This window comes from Austrofundulus limnaeus, unplaced genomic scaffold (assembly GCF_001266775.1).
Source record: "Austrofundulus limnaeus strain Quisiro unplaced genomic scaffold, Austrofundulus_limnaeus-1.0 Scaffold1, whole genome shotgun sequence".
In the NCBI taxonomy this organism is placed as follows: Eukaryota; Metazoa; Chordata; class Actinopteri; order Cyprinodontiformes; family Rivulidae; genus Austrofundulus; species Austrofundulus limnaeus.
In genome coordinates this window covers 7,231,568-7,245,518 of record NW_013952403.1, presented here as the reverse complement: position 1 = coordinate 7,245,518, position 13,951 = coordinate 7,231,568, and the positions used below count along the sequence as shown (strand labels likewise).

The 13,951-nt window shown below is 38.3% G+C and overlaps 1 protein-coding gene across 2 annotated transcripts in view; it reads left to right on the top strand.

Annotated features, from left to right (window-relative positions):
• fbxw11a (F-box and WD repeat domain containing 11a) overlaps nucleotides 1–9,399 on the top strand; it is a 16,592-nt gene extending 7,193 nt beyond the window's left edge. For both annotated transcript variants that reach the window (XM_014007710.1, XM_014007719.1), the window contains 8 exons: nucleotides 58–195; nucleotides 1,410–1,528; nucleotides 3,975–4,224; nucleotides 5,848–5,966; nucleotides 6,919–7,029; nucleotides 7,107–7,185; nucleotides 7,724–7,888; nucleotides 7,986–9,399. In XM_014007710.1, coding sequence (XP_013863164.1) covers nucleotides 58–195; nucleotides 1,410–1,528; nucleotides 3,975–4,224; nucleotides 5,848–5,966; nucleotides 6,919–7,029; nucleotides 7,107–7,185; nucleotides 7,724–7,885 — 978 coding nt within the window. In that variant the 3' untranslated portion in view covers nucleotides 7,886–7,888; nucleotides 7,986–9,399. The remainder of the gene's footprint in view (nucleotides 1–57; nucleotides 196–1,409; nucleotides 1,529–3,974; nucleotides 4,225–5,847; nucleotides 5,967–6,918; nucleotides 7,030–7,106; nucleotides 7,186–7,723; nucleotides 7,889–7,985) is intronic.
• Nucleotides 9,400–13,951: the final 4,552 nt, after the last annotated feature.

Here is a 13,951-nt window from a genome sequence, read left to right as displayed (position 1 = left end):
GATTTTTGCCAGTGTCAACTGATTTTTGCATTTATCTTTTTTTTATCCCGCCCACAGACAATTGAGGCAAATTGGCGATGTGGCAGACACAACTTGCAGAGGATTCAGTGTCGCTCAGAAAACAGTAAAGGTGTTTACTGTCTCCAGTATGATGATGACAAGATCATCAGTGGCCTTAGGGACAACTCAATCAAGGTATGTGTTCCAAAAGTTTTTTTTTTAACCTCAATTTATTTATTTGTTCCTTGTGGTTATGCTTTATTTTATAACTAGTTCAAAACCAGGTAACATGAACTATATTCAAGGCAGTTTTATGGTATCAAGTATAGTACGTCATGTACTAATGCAAAGTCATTCCTACTGTGACTGTCCAAGGAGCTGTTTCTATAAACAAAAGTCATTGTCTAGAATTACAGCCAGTGGCGCCCACTCTTTATGACAGGTTTATGTTGTTGTGGGATTATCTCATCCCCTCAGAAGTTCGGTTGCTGATCACAGCTTGTTTCAGGTTGTCAAAATGAGCATGTGGTTACGATTATTCTCAGTATACATTTAATGAAGGACATCAGCATTGTCAAATTATTGCTTTCTTAAATATTAAAATAGCCAAATGTATGTAGATATTGTTTTTGTAGCACAATAAAATATTACGTCCGTTCTACCTGTCAAACGTATTATTAGGTCATTGTGTATGTTCGACCTCTTCAGTTTGAAAATTTGTATTTTAGCTTTCACAACCTGTTTCCTGGAGCTGAGACAGTGAAGCATTTTACTGCCATGTTCCTGTCTGCCCCACTGTCCAAAACAGACATCTTGAAGTAATTAAAATTGATCCAGATTGTGTGTTCAAGCACCAGCAAGAGACAAAAAGTGTTTGCCAAATGCATGGTTGTTTTCTCTTAGTTTATGTATTTTTTTCGTATTTATTTATTTATTTTATTGAGTATTTTTCTAGTGCAATGCGTCTTCTCTTGTGTGTGGCTCTGGTTTGACACAGCAGACACTGAGACAAGACACAACTAAATTATGGGATAAAAAAGATCAACACCAGGCTCGTGTGTTCCATTTATCTGTCTAGCCTGGGAGGAGAAGAGATGATTATGATTATAAAGACGGGGTGAATGATGGGAGGCTAGCAGATTTGTCTCAGTGTTACGAAGGAGGCTGACACACAGGCAGAGAAAAGCTCAGCAGCTACTAGAAGGCACACAGCTCGGCCAAGCAGCAGCAGTAGTGAAATAGGGCATAAACAGTACATGGACACTGCTGTAAGAATAGGCCTCTATCAGCTTGACCCAAATTTGCATCCTTTGCATAACCATTCACTTTTCCAGTAACTGTGTCCCTTCTGCCAAATTTGCTCTCTCATGAACTCACTTACTTTGTTCTTTTTCTTTTTGCTTCTGTAGATCTGGGATAAGCAGACACTGGAATGTCTGAAGGTACTGACGGGTCACACGGGCTCAGTGTTGTGTCTCCAGTACGACGAGAGGGTCATTGTCACTGGGTCATCTGACTCCACTGTCAGGTATATATCCATGTAACTGCAGCAGGAAATCAGAGTACTTTGAATCAAGAGTAAAAGCTGTCAGCGAGTATTCTAACGAGCATGATTAAATAATTTGATATTTCTTTTCTTATTCTACATTTGGATAGAAAAGAGTCCTGGCTCTGAACACAATAAAGCTTGTTTTAGTTTTTAGAGAGGACAGCTACTGTCTTTGAATGGACACTATTTTTGCCCCATTTCCACTAGTGCCACTTAGTGTAGTGTCGGTACGGTCAGTGTCGGAACGGGTCAGTTCGGGTGCTTTTCCATTGACGTTCTAGTCTGGTTCCAGTGGGTGTGTTTTGGGCAGTTAGAGGTGATTTTTGGGTTTTTCAAAAAAGATTTAATGTGCAAAATGAGAGATGGAAACGCATTTGCTGAATAAGTTCTGACATAGCAGAAATTTACCTCAGTGTTGATCAGCTGTTCCCGCTGTCTGTCCGAACCGGTACCAGAGCTACTGAAGCTGGACCCTCCTCTTGAAGTCGGCGTCTTCTCAGTTATTCCCGTAACATGAAGAAAATCACATTTCTTTTTGTACGTCTCCAGACAGCATGTAACATCGCCAAAATTGTTTGATATGACAGAATAATTACAACTTTCCCGATAGTAGCAACAGGTTCCTGATCTTTCCATTGTCCTGGGATGCATCCCTGCGAGTTTTGCGACTTGTACTTCCTGTTTACCACGGCCATGGGTCTGAAGTAATTACACTACATGTAGCCTGGTTGATTCGCAGTTGATGGAAATGTCTGATTTGCATTTCCTCTTTTTTTCCTTTTGGCAAATTTTTAAAAATTCGCTAAAAATTAAAATTGAATTGAAACACGACTAATGTCGCTGCTACAATTGGAAAAAAATGGTGACTCAAGTTGTTGTAAAGGCAGCTCAGACACAACCTGTGAGTCCACCCCCTAGCCAATCAGTGATGAACAGTATTTTGATGTCACATTTTGGTGTCAACTGGGACTGTTTGGAACCACAACGAAGCAGGTACTAAAAAAAAGCTGATTCCATGAATCTGYCCTAATGGAAATTGCTTGGAACCATACCGTACCGACACTACACTTAAGTGGCACTAATGGAAGTCATAATATTTTACTTGCATCTTATTACAGAGCAATTCTTATCCAGAAAAATCCACAACCCATCAGTGATCTTAGTCACCTAATAATATTGACTTCTCACACTCACATGGTAACAACTGTACCTCAGCTAGACAGTAGGAGGGAGAAATAAACGGACTCAAATAATGTAACAGACTGTGAGGATTTACCTTGCCAGTAAACATCTTGTATACCAGAAACTGAGGTCTGATGGTAAATGAAGAAAGCAAACCCAAGATAAAAAACCACAACTCATTCGTGTGTGTTGACTCTGTTGCAAAACCTGCAACCTCAGATGTTCTTTATTATTATATTTTCAAACTTTTCTGCAATCGTATTATTAGATTTTTCCTGCTGGTAAAATGCTARTAAAAGACCTTTTTGAAGTATCTAATCAGATACTCATTTTAGTTGTGTTATCTGAGCATCAGTCATTGTTTGACATTTTTCTACTTTCTGACAGTGTATTACAAATAGTTGTGCAGTCAGTTGCAGCCTCCTACCTGTTMGTTAGTTTAAAATTTAAATTTGTTTCCACCTACATCACAGCTGCATCTCCCAATGTGGCAGTAGCTGAAAGAAACAAAACATTACAGTTTATTCATTCATAAACGGTTCCATTTACTGCTGTAACTAGAGATATTTGTAAATGTTTGATTGTGGATTTTTAAGAACTTGCCCAGAGTTTATATGTTGACATTTCCTTGGCCACCGCACACAGAAGCTCCAAATTAATACCCTTTTACTTCACACTTCAGGCGTACTGACTGGATATTATCCAAGGAAAATATGACTTCACTTCCTTAGCTACAGCTTGATGGGCACTTTGTTTGTATTTTTGGTTGTCAGCTTTTCCAGTGTGTTTTGCATTTGATTCTCAGAGCCCAGRAGTTGAGTAACTAGCAGCTGTGTGTCTGTTCACATAAAACCACTTTGCAAAAAAGTAGAGTCTTGTTTCCTCTCCCTTGTAGAATTTTTCTCACACATTTATATTGTTTTCCTTCGTTTTCCTTTTTGCCTCGTTTTTGCTTGTTTTTGTGTCGTCTTTTTTTCCCCTTACTGTTCTTCCTGCCTCCACATCTTGTTTTCTTTCCCACTGAATTTCTCCCATCATTTTTCTGTTTTTGTTCACCTCTTTGTCACATCTTCCCCCTTAGTTTCACACATTCCTCTTCCCATTTAACTCCTTTGCCTTTTTATGTTACTTCATAATCTCCCTCTCGGTCACCTTTTACACTGAATATTTGGCTACATTGACATCTCTCCCTGGTTAAATGTCATTGTTCTTTACCATTTAATTTTTTTCTTTCTTTCTTTAGGGTGTGGGAGGTGACGACGGGTGAGGTACTGAACACACTGATTCACCACAACGAGGCAGTTCTTCATCTGCGGTTTGCAAATGGTCTGATGGTCACCTGCTCCAAGGACCGTTCAATTGCAGTCTGGGACATGGCCTCGCCAACTGACATCAGCCTACGCCGTGTCCTCGTGGGACATCGTGCTGCTGTCAACGTGGTTGACTTTGATGACAAATATATTGTGTCCGCCTCAGGGGATCGCACCATCAAGGTGAACTGATATATTGTTTGTTTTTTTGTTTTTTTAGGGCTGCAACTAACGATTATTTTAATAATCGATTAATCTGTTGATTATTTTTTTCTTAATCGGTCAAATCACTAAAATGCTTAATTACATGATTATGAGTAGATATGAATTAATTTCATTCCTGTGTAAATTCGGGATGCAAATTGTCGATTACTGAATAAATCTGAAGTTGCTTTATCTTATACATTGACTAACAATTAATTGTTAGTTGCAAGTTGCAGCCATTTTCTTAAAAACCGGAGTTTTCTCTTGAATCAAGAGGGTCTTTTCATAAAATGAAGGATTTTCTTTTATAATCTCCGGAATTAAAAAAGCAGAAGCACATCATAAATATTTTAATAATTTATTTTGCCAGCTGTATTAAATACTGACTGAAAAAGTGTATTTGTCATACATAAAACATAACAGAAATTTAATAGGTTGCTGAATGAGGAAAACCGATTAAAAGAATATATGATTTTTAGATGTAAAACTATTAATTTATTATAATTAGAATTTATTTACATTTAACATTCATGATTTTTCTCTAATTCTTTACTTTTTGCTTCCTTCTTGTTGGTTCTGTCTGACTAAAACCTTGTTCTATGACCCAGTAAGCTGTTCTGAAGAAGCCCGTATATATGTATTAGCTCAGTGCTAGCATGACAAACAAGCTACACTGAGGTCCGCCATCCATATTGTCAGTTACTGAGTCATTTTTTCGTTCTCCTTTCTGTCATGTAGATGGAGGACCTCATTGATGAGAGGAGAATGTGTAGCACTGAGCTAATACATACTGTATATATGGTGATAGCGTCGGGGCTAACGTTAAAGCTAACAAGCTAAGCTGAGGTTCTTCTTCCATGAAGCAGCTCTGTTGTCCTCCATCTATATATTCAGTTACAGGCTGAGTCATTTCTACCTTCTCCTCTCTGTCAATGCTCTCTGGTTTCATTTAAAAGAGACAATCATCAGATATTGTCCAAGGTTAACCTTCAGGTTGGATATAGCTCGCTAGCAGCCTCACACCGAGGACCTATCCATGTCATCATTTACCCAGAATGCTTTGCGTATAAATGAAATGGCTCAGTCAGTGTAATATATTTTTAAACTTTTAGTTTAAAAATTATAAAAACTGAACAACCTGCAGTATTTTTACAGTCTTTATTTTATAGTTAAAATATATGTTTATTAAATAAAGTCTAACGTTATAACTAATCATGGATCCCTTTAAAAATTGGTTTAAAGTTCGAAGTCTCTACTTTTGACTCGAGAGTCTCAGAGAGGGCGGATCTTTACAGGTAGAGTTTTTTTTTTCTTCCTAACGTTTAGTGAGGTCAGCCAGCATTGACAAAGCTCTGCAGGTGACGTAAACGGCTCAGCGACATGGCGAGGGACACGTAAATTGCGCAACACAACGAATCAATAATCAAATTCGTTGCCAACGCTTTTGATAATCATGTTTTATTGATTTTATAGATTCGTTGTTGCATCTCTAGTTTTTTTTTCCTCCTTTTTTATTAACTTAGCTTGCCATTTGTAATTCAGGCATTTGTTTGAACTAATAATAATAATAATAATAATAATACTGCCCTTTTTTTTTTGTAGGTATGGAGCACCAGCACCTGTGAGTTTGTGCGCACTCTTAATGGTCACAAGAGGGGAATTGCCTGTTTACAATATAGAGATCGTCTGGTAGTCAGTGGTTCATCTGACAACACAATACGGTACGTGTGAGACTCGACTGTAGTGTTCACTCATTTGTTTATGCAGAGTTTGTCTGTTGAAAACAAACTGTAGTCCGTCTGCATGAATTGATTTTTACACTTCAGTGTAACTTCAAGACTATATCTGTCATATCTGTCCTGTGAAGTTTTTCTTTATCAAAATAACTCAAAATGGTTTACTATGATGATTCCAGTTTGATTGCAGTATCCAAAGACTATTAATTATGAAGAATGATTTGTGTGCATTGTAAAGTCATTTTTCTGAGCATTTTTATTATTTTTGTGTCTTTAGTGTATAAGATACGTATATGGAAGGGCACCAACAATGTCGGTAACAAAGTGCACAAATAATTTAAGCATACTTTAAAACAGAKTATTCAACTGGCAGCCCACAGGCCACATCCAGCCCGTCAGTGACCTTTGTTCGGCCCGCCAAGTTCTGTTATTCATTTTTTTTACTTGATTATATATACAACTAGATTTTAAATCAAATTTGAATATATGATGCAATGCAACCAAATGAACGAATAGTAAATTATAACAATTATTGTTATTTTACATAATTCATTGTTTCCTCATATAGCATGTCCGTCCCCTGAGATGTTGACTTTGAGCAACTGTGGCCCCTTGGGCAATTTAGTTGGAACAGCCCTGCTTTAAAAAATTGCAGCAAGTCATCTCAATGATTCAATAAGAATCTCAAGTTCCAACATGTCATTATCACAGTCACTCAAAGTATTAAGTTTTAGTAATTAAATTGATTTTAGGACCAAAATATTGCCAGATCCTTCTAGAATGGACATTGGAATTCTCTAAAAATATTAATTTAATTCTTGGTTATTCTAAAAGAATAATGCTGCTTTGTAAATGGTGGCGTTTCAAAGTCGAGCACTGATTACAGTGTAAATATTATGTTTATCACGGGTTGTTACAAAAGCTCTTCTCCCTTCAGATTATGGGACATAGAGTGTGGCGCCTGTTTGCGAGTGCTGGAAGGTCACGAGGAGTTGGTGCGCTGCATTCGCTTTGACAACAAAAGGATTGTCAGCGGCGCCTACGACGGGTAAGTCTCATGAATCCGCACAATTTTTCACCGAGTTTGTTTTCTGACTTTCCTTTGTGCCGTGTTTCTGTCTGCAGGAAGATAAAAGTGTGGGACCTGCAGGCAGCACTTGACCCACGGGCCCCTGCCAGCACATTATGCCTGCGCACTCTAGTGGTAAGCTGCATTTGGGCTTTTATTTTCTCTGTGTAACTATAGTGTAAATACACAAGTGTCAGCTGCAGATTCTTTGCTGTTGTTAAACCTCATACATGAGCTATAACCTACAAAAATGTCCTGATTTCTCACTTAAAATACAAAATACATATCTAGATGCATTTCACCAAAACAATGCAGTATATAACAGCACTCTAGTAAGAACTGTTGAAGTTCAGTAATCTCCCAACTTCATGATTAACATACTTGACTGGGTGGGAGTGTTGTACTTTATATACTACACTGAACTTTGAGATTCTGATGTAGATTCAAAAAGTCATATTCTCAATATTTGTCACGCTGTTACCCTATGATGTCAGACTGCTGTCTGAATTGATTTCCATGCGAAATATATGAAAAGGAGGAAATAAAAACAACAATACCTTCCTCTTAAAGCACTGTCTATGTATTTTTTTCCAGGGGGAACAGTATCAATAAATAATTTGCACACAGGCTGCAGAGTGTTTCTAATGTTTTTCGTATGTCTTGTTTTTTATAGGAGCACTCTGGCCGCGTATTCCGCCTGCAGTTTGATGAATTTCAGATCATCAGCAGTTCTCATGACGACACCATTCTGATCTGGGATTTCCTGAACGTCTCACCGAACGGCCAGTCAGAGGGGCGGTCTCCTTCTCGCACCTACACTTACATTTCTAGATAGCAGGTATGTATGGCCGTTTTTTTTTTTTTTTACAAAACGATTCCAACTTTCCTCAGCAATCCTGTTTGTGACTGTAGATTCCTGTATGTTCTCGCCCTAGGTGGCGCCCTCTGAGACACACTTTCTTGGAGGAAATCCAGGGCTGATTGGTTGATGGGTGCATCTGTCATGCACAGGAAGCCCATCTTTTCTCCTTCCTCCTTGTCATCTCTCTGTCCATCTCCCACTCAGTCCCCATCCCCTCCTTCGCCCCYCCCGTTCTGAAAGACTTTATGCTTGTGTCCATTGCCTGCCAGTACAATACATACAGGTCAGCACCGATAAGGATCCCCCTACTACAGAACTGACTCAATTTTCCCAGGAAGTTCACCTTCTCCTACTAATTTATGTTTTGTAAAGTACACTGACAGTATTAACGTAGGCCTGATATAAGTCACAAGCTCCCTTTTTTCTTTTTTGTTTTAATTTTTTGACCCCTTGATTCAAACTTGGTCAGTTTTCAACCCCTGCCAAAAATGTTTCCACAGATAGGGAGTTGCTTATAGATATATATTTATATATACATTACATAGACAAACACAGTGGCACAGTTGGACAGAGGATGACTAGAGCTGTGATGCGGGAGACAGAGACTCTTTACTCGGCTCTAGGACAGAAGGGAAGGACGAGAGGTCCCGGGATCGAATGAGGGAAAAGTTGGGGATATCGTCCTCCACACTCCCTCTCACTCCTCGTCGCTCCTCCCTGCCTCCTTTTTTTAAAAATATTTTTTCTCCACATCCCACTCCCTTTCCAGCTCCTCCCACTAGCTTCCCTATCACAGCCCCTCCAGAGGTGCACACTCGCTAGGAATACAGGGGCGCGCACACTCCAGACGTGTGTGTGTGCGTGTGTGTGTGTTTGTGTAAGTGAACATGTGAAACTGCAGAACAGAGCAGATGCGTCAGACATGCATGTGAGGTTTCCATGGATACAGCGTCCTGGTACACCTTTTGCTTTTTTTTCTCCTCTTTAACTTTTTCTTACTGTTTTTTTAATAACTGTTATTTTCTAATTTTGAGTATTTTGGTTCCTAGTACAAAAACAAATCATACTAAACATAGTGTTTTTTTTTCCCTCCTGCTACACTTTTTTTGTCTCCTCATTTTTTCCTCCTACTTCAACTTGTGTTCATCTGTCCCTTTTCACTCCATCCTTCTCTCCCATCATCTAAGTGCTTGCTTTGGATATGAGAGAAGCTGGAATTCAAGAGCTCAAATTTAGCTGTAAACGGAATTGTCTTGTCAAAAATTGTGTTGTATATTAAAACGATTTTTTAAAGAAGAAAACAAACTTATTGTGAATAAAGTACTTGACAGTGGTGGAGTGTTGAGCCGACTGTAACATGGGCGAGTGTCTAATCGTCTGTGTGAATGAGTGGATTGTTGTTACACTGTTTGTTCATGTGAGGTGTAGATGTTTAAATTTTTCTTAACCAGCAGGATTAGGGGGTTCTGCTGTGTTGAACTTAATAATTTTTAAATAAATAAAGGTGTTAGAAAGCTGCGTTGCAAATTTAACAAACAGCAAACGGAAAATGCTGCAGCAGCCTTTTATAAAAGAAGTTACAGCGAGTAAAATAAATATTGAACACGTCACCATTTTTCTCAGTAAATATATTACTAGAGGTGCTAATGACATGAAATTTTCACCAGATGTCGGTAACAACCCAGTGATCCATACATACAAAGAAATCAAACCATAAATGTCCAGAAATGAAGTTATTTGTAATAATGTGGAATGGCACAGGGAAAAAGTATTGAACACACTTACTGAAATTTATCTAATACTTTGTACAAAAGCCTTTGTTGTCAATGACGGCTTCAAGACGCCTCCTGTATGGAGAAACTAGTGGCATGCATTGCTCAGGTGTGATTTTGGCCCATTCTTCCACAAACAGTCTTCAAATCTTGAAGGTTTCGTGGACCTCTTCTATGAACTCTGATCTTTAGTTCTTTCCATAGATTTTCTGTTGGATTCAGGTCAGGTGATTGGCTGGGCCATTCCAGCAGCTTTAGTTTCTTTCTCTGAAACCAACTGAGAGTTTCCTTGYCTTTGTGTTTGGGCTCATTGTCTTGCTGAAATGTCCAGCCACGTTTCAGACCAGACTATAGTCTCCCAGTATTACACAGGCTTGTTTAAATGTTGTGCAGCAAACTTTAAAGGAGCTTCAACATGCTGTTTCTTCAGCAGTGGAGTCTTGCGTGGTGAGCGTGCATACAGGCCATGGTGGTTCAGTGCATTACTTATTGTTTTCTTTGAAACAATCGTACCTGCTAATTCCAGGTCTGTCTGAAGCTCTCCACAAGTGGTCCTTGGCTCTTGGACAACTCTTCTGATAATTCTTTTCACTCCTCTGTCAGAAATCTTGTGAGGAGCACCTGGTCGTGGTCGGTTTATGGTGAAATYATGTTCTTTCCACTTCAGAATTATGGCCCCAACAGTGCTCACTGGAACCTTCAGAAGTTTAGACATTCTTCTGTAACCYATGCCATCATTATGCTTTGCAACAATAAGGTTGTGAAGGTCTTGAGAGAGCTCTTTACTTTTACCCATCATCAGYTGGTTCTTGTGTGATACCTGGCCATCATTTGGGACTGAACCAGCTGATATTAATTTGCACTGACAAGGGGCAGGCTTGCTTTCTAATTACTGAGAGAGTTCAGCTGGTGTCTTTGCTTTCCATGCCTTTTTACACCTCCCTTTCTTCATGCGTTCAATACTTTTTCCCTGTGCCATTCTACATTATTACAAATAACTTCATTTCTGGACATTTATGGTTTGATTTCTTTGTATGTATGGATCACTTGGGTTGTTACAGACATCTGGTGAAAATTTCATGTCATTAGCACCTCTAGTAATATATTTACTGAGAAAAATGTTGACGTTTTAAATACTTATTTTACCCGCTGTATGTGTCAGTACATTTCCTTGGAAGTATGTTTTTAAAAACTCCCTGCAGCAGCCTCCTAAAATGTAATTTTTCTGAATGAATAACTGAATTTGAAACCAGAATCCTTTGATTAGACTTAAAGTGCCTGTGACATCAAATTTTTGTAATAAACACAAATGCACTTTTGGAAAGATAACACTGATAACATATTGCAAAACAAATTTCACGCCACTGAGATGAATGGTTGAGATATTTGCATGTGAAGAAACAGGAAGTGATGTCAAAGGGGAATGTTGGTATGTAAACAGCATTGTTGCAAAAGCTAACACACTGTAGAAAAGAATCTGTTTTATTTTTAGTCACTGTCAAAGAGAGACAAAAGTTAAAGTTTAAATAACGTTTTAATCAGTGACCAGAGAGTTTATTTTATTAATGAGTTCCCTTTTGATGTCACTTCCTGTTTCACTTTGGCTGAGCCAAATTTAAAAGAAAATAGGCCAGTTATGTGATTAAAATTGGTAAAACCATGTTTATTATGCCAATTTTAAGTATAAAGATGCTTACTTTGACTTATGTATTTGAAGGATAGGCWTGTCACAGGCACTTTAAGTTTTACCCTAAAATGATAAAAAAAAAAGCAAAGAATCTCTGATCACTTGCCTTTGATGTATTTTTGTCTCTCACCTGTTGAGTAGGCCTGGTTCTTTAGTCTTTTCAAACTGAATTCAAGTTTGCACCTCTTGTCATAATCTTAAAGGCATTTTTGTTTTATTTGCCACCACGTTTTGGTTATTCCCAGTTAATGAAATTATTTGACCATTCATGCATCGGTCAGTTTTGGGGRGGACAAAAACCTGCTGAGTTTGCAATTAGAAAAGTAAAAGCTCATTCTGTTCTGAGTCTGGCCACCAGGTGGGAGCATAAACTTTATTATTATTTTTTATTTTCCGTAAAGCACAATTTATCTGTTTATCCAGGTTTGACTCCATCTGTCACCTTGCCAAGTTTGCAGTTTAAACAACCTGTTACAGAAGATAAGGACTTTCAAACCCCGTAAAGAAGAGTATATTTAAAATCCAATTAATTTTAAAGGAAATTCCAATTCAATTTTTATAGAATATTCTGGATTTGTCCAAATTTTCACAAGTCTCCACAGTTTGTGGGGTGGGGGTACATTTCTAGGCTTACGTCTGTGTTGCAGAATGCTTCAAAATTCTGGGAATAAGTTATGTGAGATGAATTTGTGTTTGGTGGAGCACCATTTTAATATATGATGTGTGTATGTGTGGGGATATTGGGTGTGTGTTCTTCCTCTGGGTCTGTGGGATTTTGGCCCATAATTCCTGCAGCTCTCAGGTCACAGCTCTGTTCTCACGCACATATTTGGCATTCCTTCCCCGACATGATTACCATACACCTTCCACTCTGGGTTTGGCTACGTGGAATATTTCCATCATTCCCAAGTGGAGCTGAAGCAATGTTCCAGAAATGTACAACCTACACCAGCACCACTACCCCCTCCCTGTTTACTCTTCTTTACCCCACACCCGCTCTCTCTTCCACCTCGATGTCTCCTCCCTGTAACACCCCCTTCAGTTCAGATTCCTCTTGTCTTGCAGTAGGAATCATCTGGTAGAATTTTTTTTTTCCCCCGTCAGCTGTTTGTCTGTGAATAGGTCATTTGGCAGTGTCGTCTTTCCGGTGACCTCCTGCTAGGATTGGGAAGTGATGGGAGGATAGAAGAAGGAAAAAAAAACAACTATAAAACTCCATCTTCCTGCGTTGAGATCCTTCTGTTTCTTTAATAATTCACGCTGAATGTGGAAAAACAGTTTGAAGGTTCTTTTTGCTGTTGCCTTTCAAATGTTTTTACATGAACTCTTAAATTCCAGCTCATCTAAAGCATTGATGTCCAATTTAATAAAGTCGCTCCTGCAAATGGTTTGAGGAGGAAAGGGAAGATCTTCCCTTGAGCATGTCATTTTCATGAAGGGCCTTAAAAAACCAACAGCCTAATTGTCACTCAAGTATTTCAGTCTAAATGACATGAGCCATAGGACACTCCATTAATAGTTTTCAATCTAACATCAAATGGACTTAAACATACAATTGATGCCACCATGTCATTATTTATTAAATAAAAACTGCTGAAAACACCATTAGCAACAGCAATAACTTAAAGTAGTAATTTTCTCTTTGACTGAGGCTTATGTCAAATTGAGCGGGAATTTGAGTCATTATTTTATAATATTGCTTAAGTTCATTGAGGTTTATATTGGTTTCCACACAGCAATTCCTACTATTTCAAACTGATTCAGTCCTGGACTGAATGGATTGTCACACCTGGATTTTTACCTTTTTCTGTCCTGTTGTAGATTTCCTACTGCGTTTGGGATCATTGTCCCGTTCCATGAATTGTTTTAGTCAAAGCATCAGCTGTCAAACTTTTATTATACAGAGGACTTCGTGGTCATTTTGACCACAAGTTGCTCAGGTCCTGTGGCTGCAAAACAAGTCTAAATCATCACTTTCCCACCACTGTGCTCGTCTGTGGTTGGGATTTTTATATACTTTGGTTTCATACTCAAAGGAAATTGGTTCAAAAATTGTGGTTTATTCAGATGTAGCTTTACAAGCTGAAGTTGTTTCCGTGTTTTTAGAGCGACGAAGCATTCACCTGACAACCCTAAACAAGCCATTTTTGTTCAGTTTGTTGTTTTTCTAATTGTCCTGTAATGAACTTGAACCTGCTGAGTCCTGACTTTTAAGTGAAGTTGGACTTACATTATGTCTTGATGGTTTTATACTTGTAAATAATCTTTCTCACTGTAAAATGGATCCAAATTGTTTGGAAATAACCCACTAACCCTCATCAGATTAATGAACAGCAGCATTTATTGTTTTAAAGATCATTGTTGATGTATTTTTCTCCTTTAGCAATCTGTATGTGCYCACACCTGTGTGCTCCAGAGCAGTGAAATGCGGTCACTCTAATGAACAGGTAATCAATATTTTTGATCAGCTGCACCTGGCTGTGAAATGCCCTTTTAATCTTATGAAAGCAGCAAGAGTAGACTATTATTATTATTATTATTATTATTATTATTATTATTATTATTACTACTACTACTACT